Source organism: Eretmochelys imbricata, chromosome 6, assembly GCF_965152235.1.
Source record: "Eretmochelys imbricata isolate rEreImb1 chromosome 6, rEreImb1.hap1, whole genome shotgun sequence".
Classification (NCBI taxonomy): Eukaryota; Metazoa; Chordata; order Testudines; family Cheloniidae; genus Eretmochelys; species Eretmochelys imbricata.
Window position 1 is genome coordinate 82,222,738 of NC_135577.1, and position 15,734 is coordinate 82,238,471.

Consider the following 15,734-nt stretch of genomic DNA (forward strand, 5'->3'; position numbering starts at 1 on the left):
ATGTGGGCGTACCATGGATTTATATAAAGGCAACACAATATTTTCTGTCCTATTTTCTGTCCCATTTTTAATTATTCCCAGAATTCTGTTGGGTTTTTTGACTGCCGCTGCACATTGAATGGATGTTTTCAGAGAACTATCCATAATGACTCTAAGATCTCTTTCTTGAGTGGTAACAGCTAATTTAGACCCCATCATTTTATATGTATAGTTGGGATTATGCTTTCCAATGTGCATTACTTTGCATTTATCAACATTGAATTTCATCTGCCATTGTATTACCCAGTCACCCAGTTTTGAGAGATCCTTTTGTAGCTCTTCTCAGTCTGCCTGAGTCTTAACTGTCATTAGTAATTTTGTATCATCTGCAAATTTTGCCACTTTACTGTTTACTCCTTTTTCCAGATCATTTATGAATATGTTGAATAGGACTGGTCCCAGAACAGACCCCTGGGGGACACCACTATTTATCTCTCCAGTCTGAAAACTGACCATTTATATCTACCCTTTGTTTCCTATCTTTTAACCAGTTACCAATCCATGAGAGTACCTTCCCTCTTGTCCTGTGTAGCTTACTTTGTGTAAGAGCCTTTGGCGAGGGACCTTGTCAAAGGCTTTCTGAAAATCTAAGTACACTATATCCACTGGATCCCCTTGGTCCACATGCTTGTTGACCCCCTCAAAGAATTCTAGTAGATTAGTGAGGCATGATTTCCCCTTACTAAAACCATGGTGATACTTCCTCAATAAATTATGTTCATCTACATGTCTGACAATATTGTTCTTTATTATAGTTTCAACCAGTTTGCCTGGTACTGAAGTCAGGCATACAGGCCCGTAATTGCCAGGATCGCCTCTGGAGCCCTTTTTAAAAATTGGCGTCACATTAGCTATCCTCCAGTCATCTGGTACAGAAGCTGATTTAAATGATAGGTTACAAACTACAGTTAGTAGTTCTGCAATTTCTCTTTTGAGTTCCTTCAGAACTCTTGGATGAAACCAAATATGTATACAAAACAAGCATGAGAAAAACTATTCTTGCAAAAACAATTGGTACAATTTTAGAGGTCACTTTTGAGAATTTGGCCCTAAATGAGGAGCATTTTCTTCATGCAAATTTTTACCTCTGGAAGAAAAGAAAAATCAGAAAGTTACCTATTTAATTTTTCAAGGTTTAAGCATGTGACCTGCTACTTGTTAAAGGTTTTTATTTTATCCATCTATATGTAATTCTAAACCATAATTTGGTAGGAAAATGATAGCATGGTACAAATTAATGATCTGTAAAGAAAAGAAATGTTACTAATATATATGCATTGCCACTCATTATGAATCCTACTATATTTCTTCATATTAAAATTCAGTGTAACAATCTGGATTTTTTTAAAGTAAGATTTTTTTTAAAAATGACATTTAATAAAGGTGTTTAAATAATTCAAGGAACATGTGTCCAGCAACAGACAGGCAGGCCTTCAGTCACAGTATTAGAAGTCTAACAAACTTAAGTTTTCAAATTGAGCTGTACAGCTAACAGAGCATGTATATAGAGAGGCCTGAACCAAAAGCCCCGGACATCCCTAAACTTTACAAAGTGTATCAATAGGATTGTTCAGCATTCTACAGTACAGACTATCTATTTAATGTTCCAGAAAGGTGATTTAATGACAGTTCTGAAAGCCGAAGTCCAGTATGCTCAGAACTCATACAATAACGGCAGCCTTGAGACCCGCAACTAAGACACCCAATTACTATATGTAGGTCACCAACCAGACATTAGATGATCATCTGAATCATTACTTAACTGGGCTGGATACAGACAAATGGCCTAAATGACAAAGGCTCCATATTCTGTCACCAATCCTCTGACCCATCCTCCTCCCAAAATTATTTGTAATGATTATTTTTTAGGAACAGCAAATTCTCAAGATATAATCATGCATCAAGGGAAGTAAAAAAAAAATGTCTTGCACTTTCCATAAATGTCATTCAAAATTCAGCCTAGGGTTACATAATAATCAAATATTAACATTTATATATTGTTCCTGAGAAGCATCTTATCCTTTTTAATCCAATGTGTTTTTTTTGACAGTACTCAGTCCTGCAGCAATTTTAAGCTGTTTAAAATTTACATAAAGTGGCAGCTCCCCTTTTTAACCTCAGTTCTGGAAACAATCTAAAATAGTGTCACATTGCCTCTTAATTCCATTTTTATCAATATTGTAATGACATTAGTAAGTGTGCATTTCTAAAATAAACCTTGAAAAGCACAATGTGCAACTTTTTGTTGTTCTATTAAATATTTTAAGTAAGTTTTTATTTTAAAAATGTATGTATTCATAATGTGCATCTGAATTTCTAAGTAGGTTTATTATAATTAGTGGCATCTGTAGATAATTGGGGTTCATGGATGGTGTTGCATGTAACACTAGGCCTATGTTGTTTGAATAACACTCTTGTAGTATATCAAGTTCAATAAGTGTAACATTTTAATTGGAAACAAAACAAGACAATGATTATTCTCATATGCTTATAAATTCTTTCCTCTTTTTTGAATTAAAATGTTTTTAAACTTTCATTTACTATTAGGTTCATTTCTGTGTGCACACTGCAGCTTATTTAGCTATTAAAATATATTAATTATGGCAGTGTGTATTCATCTCCATGACAAAAAATGTATAGTAACCTAACTTGTTCTAGGTTTCAGAGTAGCAGCCGTGTTAGTCTGTATCCGCAAAAAGAAAAGGAGGACTTGTGGCACCTTAGAGACTAACACATTTATTTGAGCATAAGCTTTCGTGAGCTACAGCTCACTTCATCAGATGCATGCAGTGGAAAATACAGTGGGGAGATTTATATACACAGAGAACATGAAACAACGAGTGTTGCCATACACACTGTAACAAGAGTGATCAGGTAAGGTGAGCTATTACCAGCAGGAGAGAAAAAAAAAACCTTTTATAGTGCAAGTAGAGTAGGGGTGTTAGGGGACGAGAGCTGAGGAAGCGTTGTTCTAAGTCAGCCATAAAAATGTTGGCATACTGTGGGGCCAAGCGGGTACCCATAGCAGTGCTGCTGATTTGAAGGTATACACTGTCCCCAAATGTGAAATAGTTATGGGTAAGGACAAAGTCACAAAGTTAAGCCACCAGGTTTGCCGTGACATTTTCGGGGATAGTGTTCCTGATGGCTTGTAGTCCATCTTTGTGTGGAATGTTGGTGTAGGGGGCTTCTACATCCATAGTGGCCAGGATGGTGTTTTCAGGAAGATCACCAATGAATTGTAGTTTCCTCAGGAAGTCTGGGAGTGGATGTGTCATTACACAAAGTAAAACTATTTCCCCATGTTTATTCCCCCCCCCCCACCAACTGTTCCTCACACGTTCTTGTCAACTGCTGGAAATGGCCCACCTTGATTATCACTACAAAAGGTTTCCCCTCCCCCCACCCCGCTCTCCTGCTGGTAATAGCTCACCTTACCTGATCACTCTAGTTACCGTGTCTACAGTAACACCCATTGTTTCATGTTCTCTGTGTATATAAAATCTCTCCACTGTATTTTCCACTGCATGCATCCGATGAAGTGAGCTGTAGCTCACGAAAGCTTATGCTCAAATAAATTCGTTAGTCTATAAGGTGCCACAAGTCCTCCTTTTTTTTTTGCGGATACAGACTAACACGGTTGCTACTCTGAAACCCGTGATTAGTAAAGCGCTCTAATTGTCCCATGTAGACCCTGCTGGCACGTTAATGTCAACGTGCATGAGAGTGTGCCAGAAGGAGCTATATGGGACAGTTAGAGTGCAGCATATTAGAGTCCTTGATAAATCACACCCCAGTACTTTGCTTTTCTAAAACAAGATGCACATGTAAACACCACCAAATACAAAAGGATGATTTGCAGAGCAAACTATTCCGAGTACTAGTCAAAGTGTTGTTTGTTCTGTAGGAATCATTGTGGTTCATGCACTACACAGATGAAAAATGTCTGAACACACACATACACACAAAACCAAGAGCAGAAGTTATTCAGATATTTAATGAGCCCCAATTTCAAGTGTTCTCCTGAGGCCATTTTTCGCTGTACCACAAATCAATACATATGCAGCTTTGACATGAAAGATTTTTTTTCAATTATGCAGTAAACATATCTGTCATATCAATTCTAATTTATATGGGCCAGTTCTACAACCAGACCCTCAAATACCATAATCCTTCAAAATGGATTATTATTTACTGTGTTAGGGTAATGATGGAAGCAGAGTTTGACAAATATGCATTCATATGCTGAGACAGGGTCCTTCCTGTTGTGTTAAGGTGCTCTTTTTTACAACAAGGTAAAATTTGTGTGGTAAATTTACATACCCTTCTCTCACTGTGTCTAGTAGGAAGAACAAATCCCAAAATGTTAAAGTTCATTTGTTTTGGCAACTCTTATTATTTTAGTAATTAGATAATTGCATACCAGAAGGGCCTCATCTGGGGTGGTAGGTGAAAGTTCTGCAGATACTGTCCGAATAGTGCTGAGTCCCGTTAAGGAAACATTTGAGAGTCGTCTTTTACGTACACCGCTGCAGTTGTTAGGGATTTTAAATGCACACCTCTTATGGTAGTTTAGACCACATCCTGAAAAGGAAAACATGAAGCCTTCCTATTAAAGATTATTTCAGAATAAAGTAGAAATGTATTTTTATATTGAACAAAAATGCCACCCTAATTTTCTCTGAAGCTATTGGTATTCAGCATTACTATTTTGCTTTAAGTTTTGCTAGTTTAAAAAGGTGTTAAGGCAAATCTCAATGGTCTATAGATAATTCAATAAACTTCCAAAAGTTACCACCATGACCAAACCTCAGTCTTAGTCCCTCATTTGCCAAGAATCTATGAGCAGAAGGCACTACTGTGGCTGTACACTTAGTACATGGGAGGTATGGAAAAAAGATTTAATTTCATGTCAGTCATTGGCAACATTCCAACAGGAGCTGAACACAGATGCTCTGGGTAAAATGAGAATGATCACAGCAAATATCTATACTCTGATCTCTCACCAGTATTGCTCAAGAGCAACTTTAATGAAGTCAATAGAATTACACTGGTATAAAATCAGAGAAAAGAATTAGGCACAGGGTGTGAGAAATTTACATGACAGAAAGGCCTTTCCTCAGATAAAGATTAGGCATGGACAACCCGTCCGTGACGCCTCCTGGGGGTACAGAGTGAGGCTTCCACCTGTCTTTAGGGTGAGGAAGCCTTGCCTGTACCTTTCGTGGGTCAGCTTCCTGACTCCACCGGCACAGACAACACAAGCACTCCCCGCTTAACATACGGAAGCTCTGCCCAGCCACTACTCCACTGGACGCTCTTAGCTTTCAAAGATTCACTGCTCACAAAGGAACAGTACACCCCAGCTTACCACATACACCTCAGATCACAGCTCCACTTAACACAGGGCCCTTAGATAAGTTTATAGGACAAATGATTAAACTTTTATTTAACAAAGTATAGAGTTCGAGAGATAGTAAGTAGAAATATTGGAAACAAATGGTTACATACAAAATAAAATCATAACACTCATTCTAGAGCCTAGACTTAACTAACAAGTTACTGTCATGTCTTATAGGGCAGAGCTCACCCAAAATCCATCCCACGTATTACAGCCAGGCTTGGCTGGGATCTTCCATTCGAGAGACAAGCTAAATTGTCAGCTTTCCTCCACAGTGTAAAAGATTCAGGGTGTCTCCCTGTACCCTCAATTATACTCCCATAACCATTATCTTTACTCATAAGCAGGACCCTCCCTGATGGTTGTTGTTTTCCTGTGTGCCTTTTTCTTGTCAATTTTACAATCTCTTGATTAGCATATGGCTCAGACTGTAGCTAGGCCTCCATTGTGAAGCGGACAACACTCAATACACACATTACCAGCCAGAGAGTCATAAAAGTGTCTCTTCCTTCCTACCTGACAGGAGCTGATCTGTCCTAACTAACATATCTTAATAATTTTCAGTACAGATACATAATTTTCAGTACAGATACATAATTCCTTAAACATTATCCGTACATACATTTCGCAATGATTACGATGACCAGTGGACTCTTGGCTCTTGGTAGAGAGCTCATATGCCACCTTTTGGTAAACTTAATATGCATCCATCTGACCTTGGGGATGCCTGTAAAACTCTATGCACCCTTTGCCACCAAAAGGTTCCTGGGTCACACCCTCCTCCGGGCCTAAATTCTGGATTTATAGTATGATAAGACCTCATGAGGAAGAGAGCCTAGGCTGGCATTTGGTGGTGTGAGGGGAGGAAAATTTGAAATTGGAGACAGCAGTACCAGGTTATGGCTAAATAAAGACAGGGGAAAGTGAAAGCTGACAAAAAAGTTTCATGTTCTTTATTGATTTCTATCCAGTTCAATCCCAATGAACCCAGTGGCATTCTAGAGGATGCCAGTCAATATAAGATTTTGGACCCATGAGATTTTAAAAAGTTATTATTATTATTAACAAACAACTAATATCAAACACTAAGGCTATGTCTACACTACAAATTACTTTGGTATAAATTATGTTGTTCAAGGGTATGAATAATCCATACCCCTGAGCAACGTAAGTTATACCAACCTAAATGCCATTGTAGACAGCGCTATGTCAGTGAGAGAGCTTCTCCTGCCAACATAGCTACTACCCCTCATGGAGGCAGGAGTTATGAAGCCGACAGGAGAGCTCTCTCCCATCAGCTTAGAGCATTTTCACCAAACGTGCTGCAGCTGGGCTATTGTAAATTATGGAGTATAAACACAGCCTGTAACTAAACACATAAAAGTGATCAATAGTAGTAAATCTAGTTATCTTTGCACTTCAACAGTACAATATTTTGCAGCCAACAGTATTACTATTTGTCTATGAATGACATGGGATATACATTCCTTTTCCCTTTAAAGAAGTCTGGATATCTTGAAGAGTAAGGACTGCAAATGTACTCATAAAATAGCTGGACTTTCCAAAGCAGCAGACATTCAGAAAGTTTACTGTGTTGTCCCAAGAAAGGTTCCCTAGATTCAGAGTCATTCAGCTACCATTTGTTCATTTATTCTAGGCCAGGAGGAGAAAGATCATCATCACTATACTTGTTACTTTAGTCATACTAAGCATCTTGTTTTGAATTCCCACAATATTTTTATTCCATTATTAGCTTTATTCCAGAAATTGCTATATTTATTTTCTTGATGTCCTTTTTCTGTCATCTCAGTTCATCAATGAGTTAGGTCAGAAAACCATACAAAATTACTCTTTATTTAAACACAATATCTTTTTTAAAAGGGAAGAGAGTAGATCCCATTTCCCCAGCAGAATAATGGCTTACGCCTTTTGAACTCCTCCTCCTAAATAATCTACTCTGGTAATTATAAACATTTAAATGTGCAAATTCAGAGGGGAGTGAGATTAATCAGATAAGGACTCTGTTCAACAGTGAATATACTTCTAGGCAAATTCACATGTCTTTCTGACTTTCTGCCAGCATATCCATCCCAACCACACCCAGAGTACAAATCATAAGACTCCATTGAGCCTGATGGCTTTGCATTACTTAATGTTAGGGAAGATAATGGAGATGCCACAAACAATTTTTAAAAAAGATTCAGGGCCTAAAACTGGATAAGACAATGAGAAAAACAAATTTATTTTTCATTTTAAAAAAAATTCTCCTTAATGGCTGGAGTATAGAATCATAGAATATCAGGGTTGGAAGAGACCTCAGGAGGTCATCTAGTCCAACCCCCTGCTCAAAGCAGGACCGATCCCCAATTAAATCATCCCAGCCAGGGCTTTGTCAAGCCTGACCTTAAAACCTTCTAAGGAAGGAGATTCCACCACCTCTCTAGATAACGCATTCCAGTGTTTCATCCCCCTGCTGGTGGTGGAGTAACCCTGATCAGTGTAGCCCCTGCTGAAAACAATGAGTCATGCCTCTCAACCTGCCTATGTTCAAATATGCAGTGTTTGCCAAATACCCAAAATGAAGAAAACAAACAAAAATAAATTCATGGAGGAAAATTAACATGTGGGATTCGTTTTTTAGTGCAAAAAAATCTGACTATAATCTCAGTTACATATTCTTATTTTTAATGTAAATAATATTTAATAGCAAAAAGGGAATGAACACCAAATTAATGTGGAACATAGGGAACTTTGGATCTACATTGTGCGATTGTCCCTTGAAATGAAAGCCATCCAATAGGTATGCAATGAGTTTTGTGCTCTTTTTCATACACACACGACTCCTAGTAATTTTAACTGAGGGTGCATTTACATATTGACTAGCGAAATGGTAGTGGATTTACTTGACATAGTAGTATAGGAGATAGCACAAACCATGAAAATATTTACCTTCAAATCTTTATACGAATTCCATCATTAATATCTTTGCCTTTATTTGCTGGGAATATTTAAATAAGGAAGCATTCTTTGTCACATGGCAGAATTTCTACTTACTCATCAAAAGCCTTGTCTATATAAAAAAGTTGCATTGTTACTGCTTATACCACCATAATTAAACCAATTTAACTAAACCAACTGTGTGTTCACACTCTTGTGCTTGCACCAGTACAGCCATATTGAATTAGAAACCATGGGTAAAATCCTGGATCCATGGAAATCAAACTCCCATTGATTTCAGTGAAGCCAGGATTTTACTCCATATATTCACACAGCACTATGCTGCACTGATTGTACTGCTTTGCTGTCTCAGTAAGTACTCGAAGTACCTTGGATTAGCTCCAGCCTCACTATATTCTGACCAGTTTCCACAATGCATTATGGGATGTCCCTTGGAGACCAGAAGTATAGTTCTGGTGCCCACACTATTTTGAAATACTGTCAAGCACAGGAGTGGCATGCTTGACTCCAGTCTCTGACTCAGATTGGAAAGCAAATGCTAACTTACCTTCACATTTAAGTCCCTGACGCACAAGACCCCACAGCATTTCTCCACAGTGGTCACAGAAAGCTGGTGCTCGGTATGAATGAACAAACAGAGCATGGGGACGGATCTGAAAGTCTTCAAATGTGGCAGAAGCTGTAAAAACAAGAACATATAAAAGATAAAGCTAATTAATACCATAACAAATCTGTATCATTACATGATATTTTATTGTAATAGGTAATTTGATATTTCTTTTTTTTTCAGATATGATTGAAATATAATCATTGCTATCTTGAGTTTCTCTCTTGTGGTCATTATTGTAAATGGAATTATTCTTTATTCGTGCAAAATTTAATTTATAGAAAGAGAAGTAAGAATTCGCAATTGCTTGTAAATATAATATCCTATTCCAAGGATGAAATGCTAGGAGCTATCAGCCATACCAAAATGAATGTTAGAAAAATGTAAAAGTGTGCTTCCAAGTTTTTTTTTGCCAGTACTTCAGATTGCACTAAAGTTGCAGCAAACTTTTATACTTTCCTTTCTAACTTTTGTACTGCTTAGAATAATATTGATCTCTTACCAGAGCTATCATATACACAACTATTAAAATGTGTGTATTTATGAAATCTTTGTTCATAATATCTATTGTACTCATGTCCAAGCCTGTCATTTACATTATTTTATAATCCTTCATTTTTATAGTATATTCTAATGTACTGGCCAAGGATTTTTTTAAGTTTATTTTTAAATTGTTTTAAATGTTCTCATCAAAATTTAAAGGTGTGATTATTTGCCACTTTTTCATAATGGTTGTATGAGGTAGTTGCTACATTCGTCCAGATTTATTAAGACTCTCTTTGAGGCAATGTGATAAATAACATATTGGTAATCTAGAATGAGTATTATCTGTTTTCTAGCAAAGGCATAAAGAATAATTGGTGCATTAAACCTCTGCCACAAATTAGCAAAGGATTCAACCAAATTTCAAGACATTTTTCTAAGCACTATTTTATAAGATTGCATCATTATGTGAAAATAGGCAGAAGCTCAGATACATTGCATGGGAGCATGTAGCTGCAAGTCGTTATCAAATACGGAAAATGAAAGTGGATCAAGGAGGGCCACTGATGCAGACCATTTCTTAACAGGAAACATGTTACCATTTGCCTAGTCAAATGTTAAAAAAACAAAAACAGTTACTAACCTTTCCATAACTGTTGTTCTTCAAGATGTGTTGCACGTGTCCATTCCAATGTAGGTGTGTGTGCGCCTTGCCCAGTGCTGATACATCTGTGACGAGGGACAGCGATGGATGGGGCCATGAGAATGGAACGCCCACGCAAACCACCAGCGGGTCCAGCCACCAACCAAGGAAGATGAGAACCGGGGTGAGGAACCCTGAGGATTGTGTTCATACGGTGGTGTTTTGAGTACACCAAAGCCAGCCATGCCTGGAGAGGTCTAAGTCAAAGTCTCGCGTACTGAACTATGTAAGTACATGAGGTCATTTGACCCAAGAGCCTCAGGCAACTCCGTGTTGTTATAATCAGGCATTCCTTGAGGTGCTCTATAAGCATCATGATTGCCTGAATCTGCCCTTCTGGGAGAAAGGCTCTGGCTTGGTCAGAGTTGAGCACCACTTCAATGGACTCTATCCTTTGTACCGGGGAAAGGGTAGATTTCTACATATTCATTAGCAGGCCTAGGTCCCAGAAGGTTGACTGGATGAGATGTATGCTGGACTCCACCTGAGCCCTAGTCCAGCCTCTGACCAGCCAGTCGCCAAGGTAAGGGTAAACCTGAACCCCTTGCCTCCTTGGGGAGACTGCTACGACCACCATGTGCTTTGTAAACACTCATGATGCTGCCGATAGGCAGAACAGGAGAACTGTGAAGTGGCAGTGCATGTGATTCACAACAAACCTGAGGAACCTTCTGTCCCCCTGAAATATCAAAATGTGAAAATAAGCATCTCTCAAATCAAGGCTGATGTACCAGTCCCCTCTATTTAGGAAAGGGATGATGGAAGACAATGAGACCATGTGGAACATTACCTTCTTGAGGTAACTGTTGGGCTGCCACAGGTCCAGGATAGGTCTGAAACCTCCCTTGGCTTTCAGGATTAGAAAATAATGGGAGTAGAACCCTCAATCACTTAAATTCTATAGAACTTCTTCCAAGGCTCCCACCTGTAAGAGCAACTGCACTTCTTGGGCTAGAAGTGGCTCATGAGAAGTGTCCCTGAAGAGGGATGGGAAGGGGGATGGGATGGGCGGAAGAAAATTGAATTGGAGGGTATATCCCACTTCTACTGTGCTTAGTACCCAAGGGTCTGTAATAATACGGGACCATGCCTGAAGGAAGTGGAACAAGTGGTCTGCAAAGAAAGTGCAGGTTGGATCCAAAGTCTCTGTGGCTGGCACACTGTCCCCCTGAGTCCCATCAAAAGGCCTGCTTAGAGTGCCTGGAATGTCTTGGGGAAGCAGGCATTGATGACGAGAACGACTGGGGTGCAGGTCGCTGCTTGAAGTCTCTGCTCCTCTTCCTCTGTGAGTCCTTCTTGGCCGGTGGAAGGAAGAACCAGAAGGAAGGCTGGGGCATAAAATCCTTTCTCATAGATGCTGGGGTGTATAAGATCAGGAACTCCAGAGTAGCCCTGGAATCCTTGAGGCCATGGAGCTTAGAGTCTGTCTGCTCTGAAAAGAGCAAAGTGCCCTCAAAGAGAAGATCCTGGAGGGTCTGTTGGACTTCATGTGGGAAGCCTGAGGATTGGAGCCAGGAACTTCTATGCATAACCACTGTGGAGGCCATGAAACTGGCTGCTGAATCTGCAGCTTCCAGGGTCCCTTGTAGGGAAGCCCTTGCTAAAGACTTCCCCCTCCTCCACCAAAGAGGAGAACTTGTGTCTGGCCTCTTGGCCCATCAAGTCCTTAAACTTTAACAAGGAGTCCCAAATGTTAAAGTCATAACCTGCTTGTTAGTTCGTGATCCTGAGCTGCAAACCCCCAGTTGAGTAGGCCTTTCTCCCAAACAGGTCTAGCTTCTTAGAGTCTTTTGACTTAGGGGCCACTCATGGTAAACCCTGTTGCTCTCACTAATTGGAAGCTGAGACCACCAAGGATTCTGGGAGAGGATAAGTAAGTAAAAATTCATATCCCTTAGCCAGGACAAAGTTCTTCTTTTTGGCCTTTTTGGCTGTGGGAGGTAGGGATGCTGGGGTTTGTCTTTTACTGGGTCCCTGATGGCCTTGTTGAGGGAAAGGGCCACTCTTGACAGGCCTGCTGCAGCCAAGATGTCCAACAAAGAGGGAAGGATTCCTTAACCTCCTCCATCTGGATGCCCAGGTTTTGGGCCACTCTCTTAAGAACATCCTTATAGTTGTCATGGGAGGGTGCTATGTCAGCTCCTGCCACAGGCCTTGTCAGGAAAAGAGGAGAAGGAATCCTGCACCAGCCGGGAGCACTGGTCTTTGCTTTTGGCACCGGCCAGGTCATGTGGTTTTTAGCTCCTGGTAGTGAGTACTGGTCTGGTACTGGAGCCTGGATCAGGCTCTGCTCGAAGAGGCGGCAGTACTCTTCCCTCAGAGGCCGTCGAGTAGGAGCATCTCGATTGAGAATCCTGTGTAAGGAGAAATGCCCATGGGTTCCAGAAGGGCCACTGTAACGGCACCTGCCACTATCCAGGAGGCCAAGCAACTGACAGAATGCCTGGCCCAGGTCCATCACAGGGTAGTACCAACTTGCATGCCAGGGCCAATTGCTGTGGAAGATATATGACTCCGATGATGAGGAATCGCTGTCTGGAGAACAGGGAGGAGCATTTCCCACTAGTTCCAGTGACCAGTACCAAGGCAGGGAAGACCAGGACTGGGACATCATGACCAGCTCCCCCTTAGATGATACCGAGGGCCTTGGTACCGAGCTATAGCCAGTAGCTTTTCTGCTTGCTGACACCGACACCATTGGCTCTTGTACCACTGGCGACACCAGCACCGACAGCAGGAGCAGGTCTCTAGCTGCAGCCAAAGTCTCCAGCGCGTATGGTACCGCCGAAGTGCTGGTACTGTGCTGCCCCTCCAGTGCTGACGGATTGATCGGTGCCAAGCTCAATGGCACCTGCAATGTGGCTGGAGTGAATGGCACTGCCTGAGTTGCTGGAGATGCAGAATGGCCCTGCAGAGGTCGCACTCCGCTGTGGTCTCCATGTCTGGCTAGGAGTCGGGGAACATCTTCTTCTGTTTCTTCCTCAGCACCAGAGATGGTTCTCAGGTTCTCAGGTGGCCGAGGTTCTCAGATGGCGACAGGAGCGCCATGCCTTGGCACTGGTAGCAAAAGAAACTCTGCTAAAACAGAGAAACTAAGTCTAACGACTACAAAAGAAAAGTTAGCTAACTATGAATAAAACTATGTACAACAAAGTAGGAAACAAAGTCCGCTGAGGAAGATTTGTGAGAACAAGGACAGAGAAGTTCCAGCGACTGTCCTGGGTGGCAAGAAGGAACTAAGGGAGCATGGAAACACCAATGCCCTATATACCGTTGCTATGGACGTGTGGCACCAGCAGGCACAGAGCTGACCCGGTGGATATCACTGAGGGAAAAATTTATGGTGGCTGTACTCGGAACACACACACACACCTATATTGGAATGGAGATGTGCAATCACTCAAGAATAGGAAGTTTCACAGAAAGGTCATATATTGGCCTGCACTCGTTGAAGTAAATTTCAAATCCTCTTGGGACAGGTGCAACAATTCCAACTGTTGGAACAGCTACGATAGTTAGAATAATCATTTTGGGATTAGCTTAAACTACAGAATAGGCAGCTACAGTATATAAAGACATTTTGGTTCCAGATCATCAGTGTTCAATTGTTTGGTTTGAATCAAAGATTTATTTGGCCTCATTACAAGAGTGGGAGTGAAACTGACAATCTGAAGGATCGGGAACAGGCTTTAAAGCGTACTACAGGGAGATAAGCCAGGGCCTTAGCAAAGACGATATATCCCTGGAGGTGTGAACAAAAGTGGTGTATTTATATTTTAATCATGCAGCTGAAGCTACAAAAATGTCTTTTAAAGCTGTGTTTGAGTTTGTGCCACAGTACTAATCTGTGAATAATTTTATTGATCAGATATTGCATTCATGGGCATTACATAAAACAGATAGACAAGATATGACAATCCTTAAAGTCTCAGTTTAAGACAGGATTTAAACATATGATTAAATCAGCCCTGGTTCAGAACAGAATTTAAGTATGTGCTTAAATCCCATGGATGTGAACAGGATTGAGCACATGCTTAGATGCTGTCCTGAATAGGAATACTTTCGGGAACTGAGGCCTAAGTAATACATCACACAATGTCATGCTAATTTTTTATGGTTCAATCCAAATAAAGTCTTGAGACCCAACCACTGTTGGGCCCATTCCCAGTCCTTTCACATTAATGGAGAGAGAACTGAAACACCAATCAAGGGGAGGTTTTGCAGTAGTTATAGAGCTGATTATAATAAAGGCCAGCTGTAGTTAAGTCAGTTCTGTCTCTGTATGAGGTTGCACCACTTAGTAAAAACATTTCTTAGAACTTCTACAGAGAAATAGTGTTAGCTCTGTCTAATCACACTAGCTTTTAGACTTGGGAATTTGTATCACAGATCTTCATCATATCAAATCAAAAATGGGATCAAATGACTCACTACTATGGAATTAAACAAATCCTTTTCCACTTTACGCAACCCAAATCACCTAGAAATTCACTCCAGTCAAAAAGCCTTTATGAATGGGTCGTCATTTGTTTTGTACGGAGTTTCCAATTTCGGATTTTCCTAATAGACTATGTAAAAATGATTTAATATTCCAGGCATAATAACTGCATCCTTCCTATAGACAGTCCAATAGATTACGACATCCTGATTCAGAATTAAAATAGTTTTGAATTATTTAACATGGGCTGCAGACAAACAATATACATTTATTCAGATGCATTTCAGTCAACCAAGGTTTAGATCACCTAAGAAAAACAACTGCGGGGAGTTATTGCTCTAGGGTTTTTCAGAATAAAGCGGTCAGCTCCATTGTTAAGTCAATGTTGGCCTTGGGGTATCCATAAACAAAAATAATCAAAATATATTTTACATTATTTAGCAGACTGCTTCAAGAGTTTACTTTGGCTTGGACTGAACACGAATTGGCATCTACACATCCAAAGTAAGGAACTGATCCTGAGATGTGTTCCATGCTGGCAACTCCCATTGACAACAGTGTGAGTTATTCTCAGGGCTTGATCCCACAGTGCATATTTTAGGTTCTAAATTCAACTATTTTAGGGAAACAAGCTCTGTGTTCATAGGAATAATCTTTAAATGTTTGTGTTGCCTGAAACTTTCAGTTAAATCTATGCCTGGTTTGATGGCCAGTGAGATATTACACTGGTCAAAGTAAATTTGCCTTCTGTGTCATCAGCCAGAACACATAAGTAAATCAAAACTAATGTATATTGTCTATTGGGTTTGGACCTGAAACTGTTACATAATCTAGTTGCCATATTCCAGTGGTTATTTCTGTAGGTGTAATATAGGCAGTTGAAAATGCAACAGCATTTTTGTTAAAATATTAGTAATCAAATTACTTATTAAATGGAGAATTATGATTAACAAAAATGACTTAGGCTCCAGTTCAGCAAAACATTTAAGCATGTGCTAAAGTCCATCCCTATTCTTTAAAATACATAAGCGCATGCTTAATTTAAAGCACATCCTTAAGTCCAACTGAAGTCAATGGGAATTGAACATGTATCTAAAGTTAAACG

The 15,734-nt window shown here is 40.0% G+C and overlaps 1 protein-coding gene across 2 annotated transcripts in view; it reads right to left on the reverse strand.

The window, feature by feature from the left end:
* The window catches only part of PRKD1 (protein kinase D1), a 299,918-nt gene that overhangs the window by 81,377 nt on the left and 202,807 nt on the right, over positions 1-15,734 (reverse strand). For both annotated transcript variants that reach the window (XM_077820323.1, XM_077820324.1), the window contains exons 3-4: positions 8,946-9,077; positions 4,463-4,623 (exon numbers count right to left, since the gene is read on the reverse strand). In XM_077820323.1, coding sequence (XP_077676449.1) covers positions 4,463-4,623; positions 8,946-9,077 — 293 coding nt within the window. The remainder of the gene's footprint in view (positions 1-4,462; positions 4,624-8,945; positions 9,078-15,734) is intronic.